The 22,486-nt window shown below is 43.4% G+C and overlaps 1 protein-coding gene across 4 annotated transcripts in view; it reads right to left on the bottom strand.

The window, feature by feature from the left end:
* Positions 1-224: 224 nt before the first annotated feature.
* The window catches only part of LOC132894551 (nuclear factor 1 B-type-like), a 134,755-nt gene continuing 112,493 nt past the window's right edge, over positions 225-22,486 (bottom strand). For 2 of the 4 annotated variants that reach the window (XM_060934545.1, XM_060934535.1), the window contains exon 13: positions 225-705. In XM_060934545.1, the coding sequence (XP_060790528.1) occupies positions 577-705 (129 nt within the window). In that variant the 3' untranslated portion in view covers positions 225-576. Of the gene's footprint in view, positions 706-7,358; positions 7,474-22,486 lie in introns of all 4 variants that reach the window. The other 2 variants (XM_060934571.1, XM_060934582.1) reach the window with 2 other exon arrangements.

The raw sequence follows: 22,486 nt of genomic DNA, 5'->3' as shown, positions 1-22,486 counted from the left end.
ATTTAGCCGTATACGTTTTGATTTATTGTGTGCATTGTTATTGGAAGCGCCTAATTGAAATATTAAAAATCAGGTTGAGACACTAACAAATTGCTCAGTACAATTGGCTATGGCCAGCTGTTGAAGCTTTAGTTGAAGGTAATCAATCCAATTGAGTTTTAGTAATGTGAGAACATCCCAGACCCCCTCTAGAAAAAAAGGCATTAGTATGGGTAATTAATCATTTTATTAGCCAAATATGTGGCAAGACCAGCACTTATTGCTTCCCATTATATCAGACCCCACCATGACAATGTTAGTCGACAGATAGAGATTGATTATAGGTGTGTGCGCATGTGTGTGTGTGTGTGTGTGTGTGTGTGTGTGTGTGTGTGTATATGAGAGAGAGAGAGAGAGAGAGTGAGTGAGTGTGTGTATACAGTATGTTTGTGTGTGTGGTGTAAGCACATGTGCAAATCAATGGACCTGACATCTGGCACTGTGTTGTGTTATTAGAGCCAGAGGGGTGTCTGCACACGTCAGGGACACAGGAGCCGCTATCGTGTGCCGACTTCTCATCAGAAAGAGATTTATAGATTAATAGGGGAAATGGCAAATGCTTCCACATGGGCTTCTGTGTGGATCAACTTCACTGTGGACAATCTCCTCCGGGTCTCCACTGAATTTCCTCTTTAAGTAATTGAAGATTAGATTGAGAAATGTTTTCTATGGTAAACACACACACACACACACACACACATAGTTTTAATACATTATTAACACATAATTCCATTCATTGTGCCATATACATAAAAAAAAATAATATATCAGGTATAATATAATATTATATAGACATAAAGTGTTTTACTGGGAAATACGCCACTTGTATTTTTCAAACAAACTATATCCGGATGGCAACCATGACCTGTTCCTCAATATGTCACTCGATGAATTCTCATCTCATTATCTCTAGCCGCTTTATCCTGTTCTACAGGGTCGCAGGCAAGCTGGAGCCTATCCCAGCTGACTACGGGCGAAAGGCGGGGTACACCCTGGACAAGTCACCGGGTCATTACAGGGCTGACACATACCGTAGACACACAACCATTCACACTCACGGTCAATTTAGAGTCACCAGTTAACCTAACCTGCATGTCTTTGGACTGTGGGGGAAACCGGAGCACCTGGAGGAAACCCACGCGGACACAGGGAGAACATGCAAACTCCACACAAAAAGGCCCTCGCTGGCCACGGGGCTCGAACCCAGACCTTCTTGCTGTGAGGCAACAGTGCTAACCACTACACCACCATGCCACCCCACTCGATGAATTGTTTTTGATAAATTTGGGTACTTTTTGTTTGTGATTGTGTCTATATAATAAAAAGAAAATCACAGGTTGGCTTGAAGATATGAAGTTTATCTTCTCGTGTTGAAAAACTCGTATTTTTTTATAAAAAAACACATCGCGAATCTGAGTGACATATTTCCTGATCTTTCACTCCGATGATGTCACTCCTAGTGTGTTCCTGCTGACTTGACACACATTGTGAAAATGGTGAACAGGTACAAAACTAAAATTCTTTTCATTAACTTGCATATTTTTTGTGTAGATGTGTGTATATAAGGGCGACACGGTGGTGTAGTGGTTAGCGCTGTCGCCTCACAGCAAGAAGGTCCTGGGTTCGAGCCCCGTGGCCGGCGAGGGCCTTTCTGTGCGGAGTTTACATGTTCTCCCCGTGTCCGCGTGGGTTTCCTCCGGGTGCTCCGGTTTCCCCCACAGTCCAAAGACATGCAGGTTAGGTTAACTGGTGGCTCTAAATTGACCGTAGGTGTGAATGTGAGTGTGAATGGTTGTCTGTGTCTATGTGTCAGCCCTGTGATGACCTGGCGACTTGTCCAGGGTGTACCCCGCCTTTCGCCCGTAGTCAGCTGGGATAGGCTCCAGCTTGCCTGCGACCCTGTAGAACAGGATAAGCGGCTACAGATGATAATAATATATTCATTGACTACTCGAAGATAAACTTCATATCTTCGTGAAACCATGCAATATCCTCTCTATATAGTAGTGTATAGTATAAGTGGTGTACAGTTACATAGACTGAGTTATTAATTAAACCATTAGACATCTAGGAGTGACACATTTCATCTTTAACAAACTGATAAAGAAGCTCTTAAATGAGCTATTTTTAATATTTACAGCCCTCTAACTAAACACTGACAAGCTTTCAGCTTTCCTCAAACCAAACTACAGATGAGTAGCTCTATTCCAGCTGGGGGTGGAGCTAAATTCTGGGCCAGAAAAAAAAAAAAAAAAGAACAGAAACCTGAAAACAAAGAAACTTAATCATTTTAAAATGATAAACTCTACATTTTTGGCACAACCTTCATTTCAGCCCCATTGGGATGCCAGTGTTGTGACTAAAACTTAACAATAATTAATAATAATTAGGTTAGTGTTCAGAGATGGGAAGGGAAAAAAAGTGTATAATTGAGAGGGGAGAAAACAGCATTTTGTGAAGTAATTTCATGAAGCACTATTTTGCACTCTGAAATGTCATGTTAGGGCAGGTTTGGAGCCAAAAGTGGGCTAGCTGCTGAAAAGGCGCATTAAAATGGAGCGTGTCTGCTGTAGCTGATACAAACAAAGAAATAAACAAGCAAGCAAGCAAGCAAGCAAGCAAACAAACAAACAAACAGCAGATAACCCAAAGGCACCTGCAGCTCATTATTCCAACACGTGAGCTCCTTAACACAGAGCAGGTGCAGAGAGTCTGAACACGCACAACTAAATTTGCACAAAACACACTTGTCTATGCACACATATTAACTAAAACGAAAGGAAATAAAACAGACAGACGGGCCGATGGTTAACCTCTTCAAAACTCTATATACACATTTAAATGTGATTATTTACACCATATATGGTGTGAGAGAAAGAAACCTAGCTAGAGAACTATACATCACAGATATAACACGATTTCAAAACATCCTACTCCTACACATACTTCACCTTTTTATGCTCTCTGAGCTATGCAGCACTTGTTTTTAATTAATGTTGGGCCAGAGTGGTCCTCTTAGCAAATGATGACAAATCACGCATCCTCTTAACATTAGCCAAATGCTTTCTGGCAAAGATACAATCACTCATCAAACAGTACTGGGATGTTTGGCCTTTTTCTCGCTCGTCAGTTAGGCAAAGGTTAGGTGGGTACTGTGTCAGGCTACGCTCAGCATAAACATCAGTGTAGATAGACTGGCCAACCATTACTCTACTATAACATAAACAGTTAAGGCTTTTCCAAAGAATGTGTTTGATGGACGCTCAGAGAAAGTGAGTGACAAAATGATAATGTTAAACTTAGTTAATGTTAAATTTAGTGTAATGTTAAACAAATAAAGCACAACTTCTGAGACTGGAAGCTGAATGCCCGTTTGTGTTTCTAGTCCAGCGTTTCTCAACCTTTTTTCAGTCACGGCACCCTTCAGAAGTACAGTGGTGCTTGAAAGTTTGTGAACCCTTTAGAATTTTCTATATTTCTGCATAAATATGACCTAAAACATCATCAGATTTTCACACAAGTCCTAAAAGTAGATAAAGAGAACCCAGTTAAACAAATGAGACAAAAATATTATACTTGGTCGTTTATTTATTGAGGAAAATGATCCAATATTACATATCTGTGAGTGGCAAAAGTATGTGAACCTTTGCTTTCAGTATCTGGTGTGACCCCCTTGTGCAGCAATAACTGCAACTAAACGTTTCCGGTAACTGTTGATCAGTCCTGCACACCGGCTTGGAGGAATTTTAGTTCATTCCTCCGTACAGAACAGCTTCAACTCTGGGATGTTGGTGGGTTTCCTCACATGAACTGCTCGCGTCAGGTCCTTCCATAACATTTCGATTGGATTAAGGTTAGGACTTTGACTTAGCCATTCCAAAACATTAACTTTATTCTTCTTTAACCATTCTTTGGTAGAACAACTTGTGTGCTTAGGGTCGTTGTCTTACTGCATGACCCACCTGCTCTTGAGATTCAGTTCATGGACAGATGTCCTGACATTTTCCTTTAGAATTTGCTGGTATAATTCAGAATTCATTGTTCCATCAATGATGGCAAGCCGTCCTGGCCCAGATGCAGCAAAACAGGCCCAAACTATGATATTAACACCATCATGTTTCACAAATGGGATAAGGTTCTTATGCTGGAATACAGTGTTTTCCTTTCTCCAAACATAACGCTTCTCATTTAAACCAAAAAGTTCTATTTTGGTCTCATCCATCCACAAAACATTTTTCCAATAGCCTTCTGGCTTGTCCATGTGATCTTTAGCAAACTGCAGAAGAGCAGCAATGTTCCCTTTGGAGAGCAGTGGCTTTCTCCTTGCAACCCTGCCATGCACACCATTGTTGTTCAGTGTTCTCCTGATGTTGGACTCATGAACATTAACATTAGCCAATGTGAGAGAGGCCTTCAGTTGCTTAGAAGTTACCCTGGGGTCCTTTGTGACTTCGCCGACTACAACCCCGATTCCAAAAAAGTTGAGACAAATTTTGATGATGCATGAGGCGGCGATGATCTGCATTAGTGAAACTATTGTTTTTTGAAATTTTAATTCATTTTATTTATTTCAATGTTAGAATATATAATTTTTTGACGGCACCCCAACAAAGCCAGATGGCACCCCGGTTGAGAAAGGCTGTTCTAGTCTATTGTGGATGATATTTGTTGGGTAGTCTAGTTACAGTTTTTGCACTACCACGCAACAACTAGAGATATCAAAACTCATATTGTTGTTCAGGGACAATAAACATACTGTATGTACAGAGTTTTTATTTTCTGTAATAATTGAGGACAGACAAGTTGCACATGGTTGTCTTCATATCAGGGAGACTTCATTTTTTACTGTGCTGTAAACAGACCTATACTGTAATCCATCCATCCATCCATTATCCGTAACCGCTTATCCTGTGCAGGGTCGCAGGTGTCAGTAAATCGGCTGAGAACACTTTGACTACAAACGTGGACACCTCGAACTACAATCCCCAAGTTTCACAGTACCTTCTGTCTCCCGATTACTGATTTCAGCTGACACTCATTTCCCTAATCACCGCTCTCCCCATTTAAGCCTCACACACACACCACTTCACTGCGAAGTATCGTTCTCCTCTATTCAGTACATACCAAGCCGTGTTTATTCTGACTGCTTACTCTCTCCTGTTTTCACCCTTTATCTTTTCTCTACCACGTTGTTCGTCGATCGCCAGACCCTTGCTTGCTACTGACCACAATTCCTGTCTCTCGATTTGAATTTGTTTACAGTTTGCTTCACACCTTCTTCTGCACATACATTCTTAAGTGCCTGCACTCTGACAGCAGGCAAGCCGGAGCCTATCCCAGCTGACTATGGGCAAGACGTGGGGTACACCCTGGACAAGTCGCCAGATCATCGCGGGGCTGACACATAGAGACAGACAACTATTCACACTCACATTCACACCTACGGTCAATTTAGAGTCACCAGTTAACCTAACCTGTATGTCTTTGGACTGTGGGGGAAATCGGAGCACCCGGAGGAAACCCATGCAGACACAGGGAGAACATGCAAACTCCACACGGAAAGGCCCTCATCGGCCACTGAGCTCGAACCCGGACCTTCTTGCTGTGAGGCAACAGTGCTAACCACCGTGCCGCCTTGAAAGTACTGACCGAGGCCCTCTGGGCCGAGGTCAGTATTCAAGGCCGATGTCACAGTATTTCATGATACGGACTGACCTTAAAGTGCCATTCCACCATTGGATGTATTCTTTGACATAAAATACAATATATTTTATGACAACATGACTAGACAGAGAAATCTTTTAGCTTCAAAATGATATATCAAACATAATTTTTGACAACGACAAGTATATTAATTTTGCGACCAAAGTCACCTACCCTTTTAATTTCCGCGCGGTAGTGAAACGTGATGTCATCGGCAGGTTCCCCTTCTTGTGTACCACGTCACGTGTGACATGGCACAGATTATTAGCAATGGCGGATAGAACGCGATTTCCACTTGTCGATTGCTGTGCCGATATTCACCATCGACCGTCTCCTTTGGGTATCACTTGCTATTTTCCTTCGCTTCTTTTCCGAAGCTGACAATCGCGTTCTATCCGCCATTGCTGATAATCTGTGCCACGTCACATGTGACGTGGTACACAAGAAGGGGAACCTGCCGATGACATCACGTTTCACTACCGCGCGGAAATTAAAAGGGTAGGTGACTTTGGTCGCAAAATTAATATACTTGTCATTGTCAAAAAATTATGTTTGATATATCATTTTGAAGCTAAAAGATTTCTCTGTCTAGTCATGTTGTCATAAAATATATTGTATTTTATGCCAAAAAAATACATCCAATGGTGGAATGGCACTTTAAGCTGGTAAATAATATATTAATTTTTTCTTTACCAAATTCTAACAGAAAACGAGGGCGCCCGAAAAGGAAAACCGAGCCAAGCCACCATTTTGAATCCTCATTCACGGCTGTAATGCAAATGTCTTCCTCATCGGTATACAAGTGCACTTCCATAGCAGGAAAAAAACACATTTTGCCGCCTTTGTAGTCCCCTATTTATACAAATAGGAGTCATTCAGGATTCAGCCATGTTTTTGCTCGGCGTTAGCAAGTTAGAGGTTTTTATAGCTTTCTCCTGAAATGTTTTTGGAAAACAACCAATGAAACAGTGGACGATTTTAGATTACTTTCTGCCAGAGCCGAGGTTTTGTAAAAAAAAAATTGTTTTAAACTAATTGAGGAATAATTTGTGTTGTTTTTATCTTAAATGTGCAACATTATATCTTTTGAATATTTTACATGATCAACTTTTTACATCTATTTTAAATAAAAATTATTATTCAGGATTCAGCCATGTTTTTGCTCGGCGTAAGCAACAGTTAGAGGTTTTTAGCTTTCTCCTGAAATGTTTTCTTTTATTTCTTCCTCCTCAGGGTAGTAAAACTCGCTTTCGCTGTGAACACTGTCATTATCACTATCCATGCTGTAAAATTAATGATATTCTCCTGAGAAATGCGAAAATAAATGTTGACAAAAATTGCTACTATGTTTGTTGTTGTTGTGAACGAGCGAGTCGCCAGAGGTCCATAACCGGGGTCCCTAACTGGGGTCCGTACCGTAGGATACGGACCCGCTCACCAGCCAATCAGAGCGCAGTATTTGATGGAAACCAGACCGCAAAAAAAAAATTATATTTATTTGTAGAGAAAGTACAAATTTGCTGTATTAATACTCTAGGGATGTAATTGAATATGAATACATTATTCAGAAGGAATAGATTATGTGATCTTAACACATTACATACAAATAGAGATACCTATAAGTGCACTGTTCTTATTTTTTTCTTCTTCTTCTTCTTCTTTTTTAAAGCTTCCCAGAAAGGCCCACAGGGCATCTGGATGAGCCTCGAGGTGTGCATTGGGATTGGGATCCTGCAGAATGCAAAAAAATAGTCACATGGGTGCAAGCGAGTGGTCAGATATGAAGCTCAAATAAACACAAACGTCCTAAGTAACAGCCTGATCAGGGTCATGGTGGTTTAAATGAGGTGACTAGTTTGTTTAAATTTTGGCAAACAGAACCAACTAAATTTATTAGAATTTATCGCAGGTAAAAAAAAAAATAGTGGGTGTAAGAAACACTCCTGTGCACATCTCCCGAGTGATATGAGGTTGAGGGTCAACCATGCTGACTGTGCTGGCATTTTTACCTCTGGGGTTATTCCAGTGTTTCCAGGGGCATAGTGGTAGGGTTCGTATTTAATTACACAACAACAATAATAACACGTTCACTTCCATTTTAAAGCCAAATACAGATGCAGGTATGAATATTTGGATGACTATTATATCACTAAATACATACAGATATTGTGGCATTGTGTTACACCCATATATTTATTTCTTAAATGAATGAATGAATGCCTAACTATCATCCATCCATCCATAGTCGCTTATCTTGTGCAGGATCGCAGGCAAGCTGGAGCCTATCTCAGCTGACTATGGGTGAGAGGCGGGGTACACCCTGGACAAGTCGCCAGATCATCACAGGGCTGACACATAGACACAGACAACCATTCACACCTACGGTCAATTTAGAGTCACCAGTTAACCTAACCTACATGTCTTTGGACTGTGGGGGAAACCGGAGCACCCGGAGGAAACCCACGCGGACACGGGGAGAACATGCAAACTCCGCACAGAAAGGCCCTCGCCGGCCACGGGACTCGAACCCAGAACCTTCTTGCTGTGAGGCGACAGTGCTAACCACTGCACCACCATGCCACCCCTAACTAATCATATTCATTGTTATCTTCTTTGCATATTGGTCTGCATTTCAAATGAAAATAGCACCCTGTTACAAAACATGTATTTTTTTTTTTTAGTCGACAGATCAGTGACCACAACAATGCATCTTTAATTTTAAGGGCATGTCAGCACAGGAGCTATGAAAAAATTGCTGATATCTTCAGAATAAAGCTGTGCGTGCAGCATGGAGTAGATATTTTACATATTCATAAAGACAATAATGTGCGCAGTATCTTTCTGAATGTGATCATACTTGTCTGTAGATATTTAAAGAGTTTTGTTGCTGTGTCATGGGGTTTTAGCTTGGATCACCTAATAGCTGAGGATATTTTTTGAGGGAGACTACAAAACATTTCTGTAAAACACGTCATGTTGAATATGAACATCTGCCAAAGATAATGTAAATGTAAATATTTACCAGCTTGTGACTGGCTTTCTGTTACAAATTTTTCCACCCCATTATCTAATGATATGGTTCTTTGGTGTTTAATGTACTACAGAATGAAAACTTGGTGTAAGCATGGCATTTTGGTGTTCAGTGTTTGGGGTAGGCAAAACGCTTGGCAACAATAAATAAAATAGGGCTAAACCAAGGAGAGAGAGAGAGAGAGAAACATGGGTGCATGGATCCTGCAAGCACAGCAAGAAAAAAAAGAAGAAAAAACAATCCAGGAAAGAACTGGGAGAGGTGAAAAAGGCTGGGGACTGCAGTTGACTTGCTGACTTTAGGACTGCAGTTGACTTGCTGACTTTGGGACTACGGTTGTCGTAAACGGTTTTGCGCTCAGGTTTCCGTCGGTGGGGGGTTTATAGCATCAATGAAGCTGACTTTATGTTAGGACTGTTAATGTTATAGTCAGGCTGTCTGTTGTTGCCCAAATGAGGATGGGTTCCCTTTTGAGTCTGGTTCCTCTCAAGGTTTCTTCCTCATGTCGTCTGAGGGAGTTTTTCCTTGCCACCGTCACCACAGGCTTGCTCATTGGGGATAGATTAGGGATAAAATTAGCTCATGTTTTAAGTCGTTCAAATTCTGTAAAGCTGCTTTGCGACAATGTTTATTGTTAAAAGCGCTATACAAATAAACTTGACTTGACTTCGAAAGAGTATGGATAGAACACTGAAATATGGACAGGGTGAGATGGTGAAATTAAAATGTTATAAATGCACAGTACATGTCAGAGCAAAAGAGATCACCATGTGCTTCCTGTGTGCTTCATGTCGCATCTCTTCAAGTATTGCGTTCTATAGGCAGAAGAGAACACAAAGTGGTCCAGGCGCAGAACAGACCCGCTAGACACACTGCTCTTAAACACTATAATAACAGTCTTTGTGGTGACATCTGTTTTGACTTAGCCCAAACACTCTGGCACTTAATAAAGCATATAATCAAACTGCTGTATTCAAGACAAGTGAACAAATGTCTGGTGGAAGGAAGTTTGGAAAAGAATTCCCAAATACCGTCTCGCTTTACCCTGAGAATGCTATTCTTCAGACCTTTTCCTTAAGCGTTGTGCAAAGACGTTGTGCATCAACGGATGAGAAACTCAAACATCACACCCTCCCCCATAACATACGAGACACCATCAAGCATTTTGTCTTTTGCACTCTAACTTATTTCAGTCTCAACGTTTTTATGCATCATTATGGCTCCCTGTCTATCAGTGGTTGCAATGGGCTCAGTTTTATGCATGTATGATCGCATACAAATTGTTTAAGAGTTGAGACAGGAATCAGAGTTACCGTAATACTCCAGTGAACAGACCATTGACTGGGTAAGAACATCTACACTTATAGCATGGCATGGCCTAATTTGGTTTACTCCTTATTGTTTCTATGATACGTCAGTTCACTTACAGTGCCTTAAGTATTCATCCCCTTGGTGTTTTTCATGTTTTGTCGCATTACAAGATGGAATTAAAATGGATTTTTGGGGGGTTAACACCATTTGATTTACACAACATGCCTACCACTTTAAAGGTGCACATTGTTTTTTTATTGTGACACAAACAATAATTAAGATGAAAAAACAGAAATCTGGAGTGTGCATAAGTATTCGCCCCCCACCCCACCCCACCCCAAAAGTTAATATTTGTAGAGCCACCTTTTGCTGCAATTACAGATGCTAGTCTCTTGGGGTATGTCTCTATTAGCTTAGCACATCTAGCCACTGGGATTTTTGCACATTCCTCAAGGCAAAACTGCTCCAACTCCTTCAAGTTAGATGGGTTGCGTTGGTGTACAGCAATCTTCAAGTTATGTCACAGATTCTCAATTGGATTGAGGTCTGGGCTTTGACAAAGACATTTAAATATTTCCCTTTAAACCACTCCAGTGTAGCTTCAGCAGTATGTTTAGGGTCATTGTCCTGCTGGAACGTGAACCTTCGTCCCAGTCTCAAACCTCTGGCTGACTCAAACAGGTTTTCCTCCAGAATTGCCCTGTATTTAGTGCCATCCATCTTTCCTTCAGTCCTGACCAGCTTTCCTGTCCCTGCGGATGAAAAACATCCCCACAGCATGATGCTGCCACCACCATGCTTCACTGTAGGAATAGTGTTCTCAGGGTGTTGGGTTTGTGCCACACATAACATTTCCCATGATGGCCAAAAAGTTCCATTTTTGTCTCATTTGACCAGAGAATCTTCTTCCATGTGTTTGGGGAGTCTGCCACATGCTGTTGGGCAAACTCCAAACGTGTTTTCTGAAGCAATGACTTTTTTTCTGGCCACTCTTCCATAAAACCCCACTTTGTGGTGTGTATATGGCTTAAAATGATCCTATGGATAGATACTCCCATCTCCGCTGTGGATCTTTGCAGCTCCTTCAGTGTTATCTTTGGTGTCTTTGTTGCATCTCTGATTAATGCCCTCTTTGCCCGGTCTGTGAGTTTTGGTGGGTGGCCTTCTCTTGTCAGGTTTGTAGTGGTGCCATTTTTTTTTCCATTTTGCTATAATGGATTTAATGGTGCTCCCTGGGATATTAAAAGTTTGGGATATTTTTTTATGACCCAACCCTGATCTATACTTCTCCACAACTTTGTCTCTGACCTGTTTGGAGGCTCCTTGGTTCTCATGTTGCTTGCTTAGTAGTGTTGCAGAGTCAGGGTCCTTCCAGAACAGGTTGATTTATACAGACATCATGTGACACTTTGATTGTACACAGATGGATCTTAATCAACTAATTATTTGACTTATGAAGTGAATTGATTGGATCAGCTCTTATTTAGGGGTTTCATACAAAAGGGAGTGAATACTTATGCACACTCCAGATTTCTGTTTTTTTTCCATCTTAATTATTGTTTGTGTCACAATAAAAAAAAAACAATGTGCACCTTTAAAGTGGTCGGCATATTGTGTAAATCAAATGGTGCTAACCCTCCAAAAATCCATTTTAATTCCAGTTTGTAATGCAACAAAACAGGACAAACACCAAGGGGGATGAATACTTTTGCAAGGCACTGTGCTCTGCTCATCACATCCAGGAGGCTAAGTTTTGTCAGCATGTATGCATTACGCATTGAAACGTGGGTATCTATATCATTCTTGAGCATCTTCAGTATGACGTTATGCTGGTCAAAAATACTGAACATTAGGTAGGAATACAGCCTGGATATGATGCATACATGTTCACACGCTAATTCACACCTAGGGGGAATTTAGCTTAGCCAATTAACATACGCATGTTTTTGGGAGGTGAGAGGAAACTTGCGAACAAGGAAGAAACCCATTCAGATGCAGGGAAAACATAAGAGCTCAGGATCAAACCAGGGACCCTGGAGCGGTAAGGCAGCAATGCTACCCACTGTGCCACCCTGTCACCATTTTTGAGCTATATTTGTTATGTAGTTTCTGCAATATAGACAAATCTTATCAATACTTCGTGTGGAAAGAAAAAAAAACAAGTTTCCAATATGCATAAAGAGTAAACACAGGTACAGCAACACCAGTCACGTTTTTTTTTTAATCTCAAGGTTTTTTTTTCCTAGCTGTGAGAGTTTTAATCCTGCTGTGCTGAAAGATGAAGCCTGAAAAGCTCCCCTTTACTCTTTATTTAAGTCTTCATTCTGACTCCCACCCCAGGAACATGATCTACAGTCATTTCCCAGCACATCCCCTGTGCCTGTTCTCCCCATCACCACAGTGCTGAGCACAATCACGATCCGTTTAGAGTGCGAGTATGAGTTACAAACCAATATAGCCTTGGATTGCAATCCACAATCTGATCTATAGTACTTCCAGAGATGGAAACATCTAAAATCAACATTTGAAATGAACCAAGAGGTTTCGCATTGGTACCATGTAGTTTTGCAAGGTTCACTCCTGATTCCTCCATGTTTACAAGTCAGCATATTAAGGAGGTTTTCCTCTGCTTAATGCACCTGCAAGCAATCTTGCTGAATTTTTGCGGAACAGAGCAGAAAGCTTGGCTAACATGTTCAATCCTGGTGCAATTTTTCACAGGATAAAAACAGCATGTCAGTGGGACAAAAACGGGGGGGGGGGGGGGGGGGGGGGGGGGTCGTGGCCCAGTGAGAACTTTCTTGACAGCCAGATTACAGTCTACTGCATTTTTTTGGGTTGTTATCTGACAGTTTACGACAAGGTAGTCAGTCCATGCATAGCTGAAATGTTTTCCCCGGGATAAAAAGCAATCTGATACCATTCTTAAAATTCACTTATTTCACTTTTCCCCTCTTAATGCTGAATAATTACCATGCAAAAAGTTCGAGACATGATTACTTATGTCTTTTTCTTTTCTTGTTACAATGGGATGCATGAAATCCCTAAACAGACTCTTATCCTAGTATATATATATATATATATATATATATATATATATATATATACACAACCCCGATTCCAAAAAAGTTGGGACAAAGTACAAATTGTAAATAAAAATGGAATGCAATAATTTACAAATCTCAAAAACTGATATTGTATTCACAATAGAACACAGACAACCTATCAAATGTCGAAAGTGAGACATTTTGAAATTGCATGCCAAATATTGGCTCATTTGAAATTTCATGACAGCAACACATCTCAAAAAAGTTGGGACAGGGGCAATAAGAGGCTGGAAAAGTTAAAGGTACAAAAAAGGAACAGCTGGAGGACCAAATTGCAACTCATTAGGCCAATTGGCAATAGGTCATTAACATGACTGGGTATAAAAAAAGCATCTTGGAGTGGCAGCGGCTCTCAGAAGTAAAGATGGGAAGAGGATCACCAATCCCCCTAATTCTGCGCCGACAAATAGTGGTGCAATATCAGAAAGGAGTTCGACAGTGTAAAATTGCAAAGGGTTTGAACATATCATCATCTACAGTGCATAATATCAAAAGATTCAGAGAATCTGGAAGAATCTCTGTGCGTAAGGGTCAAGGCCAGAAAACCATACTGGGTGCCCGTGATCTTCGGGCCCTTAGACGGCACTGCATCACATACAGGCGTGCTTCTGTATTGGAAATCACAAAATGGGCTCAGGAATATTTCCAGAGAACATTATCTGTGAACACAATTCACCATGCCATCCGCCGTTGCCAGCTAAAACTCTATAGTTCAAAGAAGAAGCCGTATCTAAACATGATCCAGAAGCGCAGACGTCTTCTCTGGGCCAAGGCTCATTTAAAATTGACTGTGGCAAAGTGGAAAACTGTTCTGTTGTCAGACGAATCAAAATTTGAAGTTCTTTATGGAAATCAGGGACGCCGTGTCATTCGGACTAAAGAGGAGAAGGACGACCCAAGTTGTTATCAGCGCTCAGTTCAGAAGCCTGCATCTCTGATGGTATGGGGTTGCATTAGTCCATGTGGCATGGGCAGCTTACACATCTGGAAAGACACCATCAATGCTGAAAGGTATATCCAGGTTCTAGAGCAACATATGCTCCCATCCAGACAATGTCTATTTCAGGGAAGACCTTGCATTTTCCAACATGACAATGCCAAACCACATACTGCATCAATTACAGCATCATGGCTGCGTAGAAGAAGGGTCCGGGTACTGAACTGGCCAGCCTGCAGTCCAGATCTTTCACTCATAGAAAACATTTGGCGCATCATAAAACGGAAGATACGACAAAAAAGACCTAAGACAGTTGAGCAACTAGAATCCTACATTAGACAAGAATGGGTTAACATTCCTATCCCTAAACTTGAGCAACTTGTCTCCTCAGTCCCCAGACGTTTACAGACTGTTGTAAAGAGAAAAGGGGATGTCTCACAGTGGTAAACATGGCCTTATCCCAACTTTTTTGAGATGTGTTGTTGTCATGAAATTTAAAATCACCTAATTTTTCCTCTTTAAATGATACATTTTCTCAGTTTAAACATTTGATATGTCATCTATGTTCTATTCTATTCTGAATAAAATATGGAATTTTGAAACTTCCACATCATTGCATTCCATTTTTATTTACAATTTGTACTTTGTCCCAACTTTTTTGGAATTGGGGTTGTGTATATATATATATATATATATATATATATATATATATATATATATATATATATATATATATATATATATATATAATTTGTTCCTGGTATTGAGATGATCTTTCTTGGCTTTTTTTTTTTTTTTTACTACAGTTTAATTTTACTTACTGGAGCTGCAGAATGTATGAAGCATAAATCAACACTGTGAAGGGACTTTGGCAGTCAAAGTGGAACAGCTAGAACGATACAAAGATGTTTTAAGGTGAGCGTTACTGCTATGAGAGGGGGATTAAAAAGTATAGCTCAATGAAAAAAAAAGATGTAAGGAGACATTTTGGTTTTAATTTCCTGAATTCTTGCAAAGAAAGGAAAAGATGTGGATTGCGTACATATGCCTGTAGCCTTGATAAGCTCTGTGATCATCGCAAGGATGCACAAGTTCATTGGTGTCCATTTCGCCTTGCATTCATATATCTCCTCTTCTGTTGTCTGAGGACACACACACACACACACACACACACACACACACACACACACACACACACACACACACACACACACAGTCCCACGGCTGGAGGCATCCTAGATTGTGTACAAGAGACGGGGTGTATGAGAATAGAACCTCGTAGGGGTGTGTGTCTGCAAGTCCCTTTGAATAGCCAGGCAGCATTCAATATCAAGTTTGTTTGTTGCATCCCTCCTTGTCTGTGGAGTATGCAAATTGGCCGTGTGTGTGTTTTTGAAGGGGTGGGAGTGGGGGGGTCTGTGGGAAAGTGAGGGAGCTAATCCTGAGAGTTTCATCAGGGTGGAGAAGACCATTCAATCAGTAACCTCCCCCTCACCCCCCACCACTACAACTCACTGCACGCCACTTCGCAAGACAAGGACATGGTGTTTTCTCTTTGTGTTGAAGTCACCCCACCCCCTGCGTACACACACAAACACTTTAATGCTGAACACCTGTTTCTGCACACACACACCCCAGTGATGCGCAGACATCCCACGCTCCCGTCTACTGGGGGCCACACAAAGAGCTTCTTTATGGATAATCACAAAATGCTTATCACATGCATCACATAAACCAATAAATCAGGACTGGGAAATCATACTATGTGGTTGAATATGATCAAACCTCTTGTGGTTCCTTTCATTTTCTGTATTTGGAATTGAACAAATTAATCCATGACTTGATGACTGAAACATCATTCAGATGTAGTAAGTCCGGGAATTGGTTCCTAACAGCGATGCGTGTAGGTTCAGGCCTTGTCTCACTCGCTTTTTTTCCTGATTTCTCCAAGGGCAGGCAGTTCTGCACTGAGCTCGGTGTAGAGACTCAGGTTTCACAAGCAGACCCAGCTTCCAGCATTCCCTATTTAAAACAAAAGCGCAGACACACACACACACACACACGCACGCACGCATGCACATCTCAGCCTCTCCTGCTGCCCTGCAAAACATAATCGGCCCAAACAGCACTTAACTTCGTCAAATCACCAAGAGTGGGCCTTGATAGAAAATAAAACGTCCATGGGAAATATGTAGGCTGCATTAAGAGCCAAAACCCTTCTTATTGAAGACAGATGTTTATTTAACTAGCCATTTTTTTTATAAATGTCATAATGATAACCATTATATATTTGATATAATTTTATATCAGCATAGCACCATATTGTTTGGTTTTATAGCCAAGGAAAGTGTTCATAGCCAGGTGGTGATTGCAAGAGTTCAGGAGGACTTCGGCTATGTGCTTATCCAACATGGCACGTATCGAGGCCTGGATGTTATTCTCAGCCCTGAGTGGTTAGCGCTGTCGCCTCACAGCAAGAAGGTTCTGGGTTTGAGCCCAGCGGCCGGCAAGGGCCTTTCTGTGCGGAGTTTGCATGTTCTCCCCGTGTCCGCGTGGGTTTCCTCCGGGTGCTCCGGTTTCCCCCACAGTCCAAAGACATGCAGGTTAGGTTAACTGGTGACTCTAAATTGACCGTAGGTGTGAATGTGAGTGTGAATGGTTGTCTGTGTCTATGTGTCAGCCCTGTGATGACCTGGTGACTTGTCCAGGGTGTACCCTGCCTTTCGCCCGTAGTCAGCTGGGATAGGCTCCAGCTTGCCTGTGACCCTGCACAGGATAAGCAGCTACAGATAAGGGATGGATGGATGGAATGGATGTCCTATTGCAGCAAGTATAGCCTGCAGTGCTGCTGGCTTATCACACACACCTTACTGTTGTTTTGAGGACCTTCCACTGATATAATTATTAATGCACTTAACACTAACCTATAACACCTTAATAAACATAATTTATATATATATATATATATCCATCATAGTCAATGATGACCCTGACTTCAGTCGCCCTTATGAGTTCGGGGCGTGGCTAATGAGACCAATCCTGGCGTGGAAACATCGGCCGTAGAAGATGCACTTAAGGCCGGGTGGTGATCGTGCAGATGAATTTTCCTCCCTCGCCTTTCGTGCCTCCTGCCTGCTGACAGCCAGGGTACTGTGGTGACGCTTGGCAAGCCCGGCACCCTGGTGAACCAGTCCGCACCACAGGATTTGGTCGGAGGCAGCTTCTTCCCAGCTGTCCACAGGAATACTGAGGCTCTTCAGTGTAGCCTTAAGGTTGTCCTTGTAGCACAGCTTGGGACATCCAATGTGCCTTTTGCCCTCTGCTACTTCCCCATACAGCAGGATTTTGGGTATGCGTTGATCATGCATGCGACGGACGTGTCCTGCCCATCTAGCTTGGGCCTTCTCCAGGAGGGCATGTATGCTGGGAATATTTGCACGGGCAAGGACCTCTGTGTCAGGGATGTGATCCTGCCATCAGATTTTCATCAGTCTGCGTAGACATGATGTGTGGAAGTGGTTCAGCTGTCAGGCGTGCCTGCTGTATACCGTCCAGGACTCACAGGCATAGAAGTGTGGTGACAACTACAGCCTGATACACCTTGAGCTTTGTGCTGAGATTGATGCCCCTTCGCTCCCAGACAGTCCGTCGGAGTCTCCTAAAGACTTTGCTGGCCTTGGCGATTCTGCAGTTCACTTCCTCATCTATATTAGCCTGCCTTGTCATGGTGCTGCCCAAGTATGTAAACTTGTCAATGGAGTTCAGAACTTGGCGATATACTGTGATACTGGGCTTCATATAGAGCTTGCTTCAAATATATATATATATATATATATATATATATATATATATATATATATATATATATATATATATGGACATGAGTGTTTTACTAGCACGATAATGAACAAGTCAAAGATGAGTTTTATGTCTCTGACATGTGATGTCATGTTGTCTTGACAACCATGCAATATCATAAACCATATTCAACTCTCATTCTCCATTGGATAGAGTGGCACAATACACGTAGGATAAGCAATATGATAACAATATTGCATGCAATCAAACCAAATGAATGAAACCTGTTAGAAGGGAATAGAATATATGTTATTTACCAGCTGGGAGGTCCGTATGGTGAAATACCGTGACCGAGGTCTCGAAAGTACTGATCGAGGCCCTCTGGGCCGAGGTCAGTATTCAAGGCCGAGGTCACGGTATTTCACCATACGGACCGACCTTAAGCTGGTAAATAATATATTTATTTTTTTCTTTACCAAATTCTAACAGAAAACGAGAGCGCCCGAAAGGGAAAACCGAGCCGAGCCACCATTTTGAATCCTCATTCATGGCTGTAATGCAAATGTCTTCCTCCTCGGTATACAAGTGCACTTCCATGGCAGGGAAACAACTACATTTTGCCACCTATGTAGTCCCCTATTTATACAAATAGGAGTCATTCAGGATTCAGCCATGTTTTTGCTCGGCGTTAGCAACAGTTAGAGGTTTTTAGCTTTCTCCTGAAATGTTTTATTTTATTTCTTCTTCCTCAGGGTGGTAAAACTCACTTTCGCTGTGAACACTGTCGTTATCGCTATCCATGCTGTAAAATTAATGCTATTCTCCTGAGAAATGCAAAAATAAATGTTGACAAAAAAATGCTACTATGTTTGTTGTTGTTGTGAATGAGCGAGTGGCCAGAGGTCTGTAACCGGGGTCCGTATCGTAGGATACGGACCCGCTCGTCAGCCAATCAGAGCGCATGATTTGGACCGTGAAAAAAATAAAAATTTTAATAGCATTTTTTTTCCGGTCCAAATTCTGTGCTCTGATTGGCTGGCGAGCGGGTCCGTATCCTACGATACGGACCCCGGTTACGGACCTCTGGCCACTCGCTCATTCACAACAATAACAAACATAGTAGCATTTTTTTGTCAACATTTGTTTTCGCATTTCTCAGGAGAATAGCATTAATTTTACAGCATGGATAGCGATAACGACAGTGTTCACAGCGAAAACGAGTTTTACCACCCTGAGGAAGAAGAAATAAAAGAAAACATTTCAGGAGAAAGCTAAAAACCTAACTTGCTAACGCCGAGCAAAAACATGGCTGAATCCTGAATGACTCCTATTTGTATAAATAGGGGACTACATAGGCGGCAAAATGTAGTTGTTTTCCTGCCATGGAAGTGCACTTGTATACCGAGGAGGAAGCCATTTGCATTACAGCCGTGAATGAGGATTCAAAATGGTGGCTCGGCTCGGTTTTCCCTTTCGGGCGCTCTCGTTTTCTGTTAGAATTTGGTAAAGAAAAAAATAAATATATTATTTACCAGCTTATGTTAGGGTTTTGCTGGGATTTGAACCTGGTTCGTTGGTGTGATAATCCAGCAAACCCCCACTAGGCCACCAGGGGGATGACTCAAATGCAGAGGCGTGAGGCGGAAGTAGAAAAAGAATCAAAAGGTTTATTTAAACTATATACACTATATACAGGGCAAAACAAAAGACAAAAAAAAAACCAAAGAGTATAATCCAAAAGAAAAGCAAAGTGCAAAAATACAAAAGCTAAGAAGATCAAAAAACACAGTACAAAGGAAACTGGAGATAAACATAACAGCACAAAGACTCCGTGACAAGAGGACTGAACTCAGGGGTATAAATAGACAAACTAATTAAGGACACAGGTGAAGATAATTAGGCAATTAACACAAACACAAGACACAGGAACAGTGGCGGCCTCTAGAGGCCAAAATAAACACGACATGAAAAGGAAATAACAGCGGCCTCTAGAGGCCAAAACAGTCCTAGTCCTAACAGGACCCCCCCCTCTAGGAGCGTCTCCTGACATTCCCAGGGCGATCCGGATGGGCCGAATGGAAGTCCCGACATAGTTCTTTATCAAGGACATCCCGAGCAGGAACCCAGCAGCGCTCCTCAGGACCATAGCCCTCCCAGTCCACCAGATATTGCAACCCGCCGTGGACCCGGCGGGAGTCAAGCAGGCGATTCACAGTGAACACAGTCTGCCCCTGGAAGATGCGGGGGGGTGGGGGGTTCCTAGGGGCAGGGGCATACGTAGACGTCAGTACGGGCCGTAACAGGGAAACATGGAAAGTGGGGTTGATCCTCAGAGTCCGGGGCAACTGGAGCCGGTAGGAGACAGGGTTCACCCTGCGCACCACCTTGAAGGGGCCAATGTAGCGAGGAGCAAGCTTGCGGTTCTCCACCCGCAGTGGAAGGTCCTTAGTGGACAGCCAAACACGCTGCCCAGGGCGGAAAGCGTGTGCAGGTCTTCTATGGCGGTTGGCCTGAGTCTGGTTGGTTCTGGAGGTCTGTATGAGGGTCTTCCTGACCTTGCTCCAGGTCTTGCGACACCGTCTCACATATTGGTTGACCGAGGGCACCCCCGCGTCCTCCTCCTGGTCCGGGAACAGAGGTGGCTGGAACCCGAATTGGCACTGGAATGGCGACAGCTTGGTGGCCGATGACTGCAGGGTGTTGTGGGCGTACTCCGCCCATGGCAGCCAGGTGCTCCACGATGTCGGGTTATCCATAGCCAGGCCTCGCAGGGTGGTTTCCAGGTCCTGGTTGAGCCTCTCCGTCTGACCATTGGACTGTGGGTGAAACCCAGAGGAGAGGCTGGCAGTGGCTCCGATGACCTTGCAGAACCCGTGCCACACTCGGGAGGAGAACTGGGGCCCTCGGTCTGAGACGATGTCCTGTGGAAGACCAAAGACTCGGAAGACATGATTAAACAAAAGTTTCGCAGTTTCAAGAGCAGAGGGGAGTTTGCACAGTGGTATGAAGCGGCAGGCCTTGGAGAATCTGTCAACTAAGACCAAAATGACCGTGTTACCTTGTGACTCAGGGAGACCCGTGATAAAGTCGACTGCCACGTGGGACCAGGGACGCCGGGGAATGGTCAGAGGATGCAGGAGACCCTGGGGACGCTGTCGTGGGTTCTTGGTTCTGGTGCAAACCTCACAGGACAGGACAAATGACCTTACTTCCTGCTCCATGTTAGGCCACCAGAAGCGTCTTTTCAGGAAGTCCAGGGTCCTCCGAGCTCCCGGGTGGGCGGTGAGAGGGGAAGAGTGACCCCACTGGAGAACCTTGGCCCGGGCTTGATGTGGGACGTACAAGAGGCCTGGTGGCCCCGTCCCAGGACCGGGGTCCTGGCGTTGGGCTCGTCGGACAGCCTCCTCAATACCCCAGCGGACAGGGGCCACAATCCGGGACACAGGGATAATAGGCCCGACTTCATTCTCCCTGTTAGTGGCAGAGAACAGTCTGGACAGTGCGTCAGGTTTGGTGTTCTTGGAGCCGGGGCGGTATGAGAGGGTGAAGTCAAATCGACTGAAAAACAGGGCCCACCTAGCCTGTCGAGGGTTCAGTCTCTTGGCTTGCTGGAGGTACTCCAGGTTCTTGTGGTCAGTCCAAACCAGGAATGGATGTTGTGCTCCCTCCAGCCAGTGCCTCCACTCCTCAAGGGCCAGTTTGACCGCTAGCAGTTCTCGATCCCCCACATCGTACCGGGACTCAGCAGGACTCAGGCGGTGGGAGAAGTAAGCGCAGGGGTGCAGCTTTCCTTCCGAACGTTGAGAGAGCACCGCGCCGACACCACTGTCCGAGGCGTCCACCTCCACGATGAATGGTTGGGAGGTGTCCGGGAGAACCAGAATGGGTGCCGTGCAGAAGCGGTCCTTGAGGTCTTTGAACGCCTTTTCTGCCTGAGGAGACCAGCCATAAGATCCACCTGTCCCTTTGGTGAGGTCTGACATGGGTGCTGCCACAGAACTGAAGTTCCTGATGAACTTGCGGTAGAAGTTAGCGAATCCTAAGAACCGCTGAACCTCCTTAACGGACTTGGGAGTAGGCCAATCCCGGACGGCCAGGGTCTTGGCAGGGTCCATTTGGAGTTGGCCTGTCCGTACAATAAATCCCAGAAAGGAGACCTCGGGAACATGAAATTCGCATTTCTGGGCCTTGGCGAACAGATTGTTCTGTAGCAGCCTCTGGAGAACCTGGCGGACATGGTGGCGGTGCTCCTGCACGGTCTTGGAAAAGATAAGGATGTCGTCGAGGTAGACAAAAACGTATAGGTTAATCATGTCCCTTAAGACGTCGTTGATTAGGGCCTGAAAAACAGCTGGTGCGTTGGTGAGTCCAAAGGGCATCACCTGGTATTCGTAGTGCCCAGACGGGGTGTTAAAGGCAGTCTTCCACTCGTCTCCCTGTCGGATACGGATGAGGTGGTATGCGTTCCGTAGGTCCAACTTGGTGAAGACGGTGGCGCCTTGGAGCAGGTCGAAAGCTGTGGACATCAGCGGAAGGGGATATCGGTTGCGCACAGTGATC

This window comes from Neoarius graeffei, chromosome 1 (assembly GCF_027579695.1).
Source record: "Neoarius graeffei isolate fNeoGra1 chromosome 1, fNeoGra1.pri, whole genome shotgun sequence".
NCBI classification, from domain to species: Eukaryota; Metazoa; Chordata; class Actinopteri; order Siluriformes; family Ariidae; genus Neoarius; species Neoarius graeffei.
This window is presented reverse-complemented; position numbering and strand designations above follow the sequence as displayed.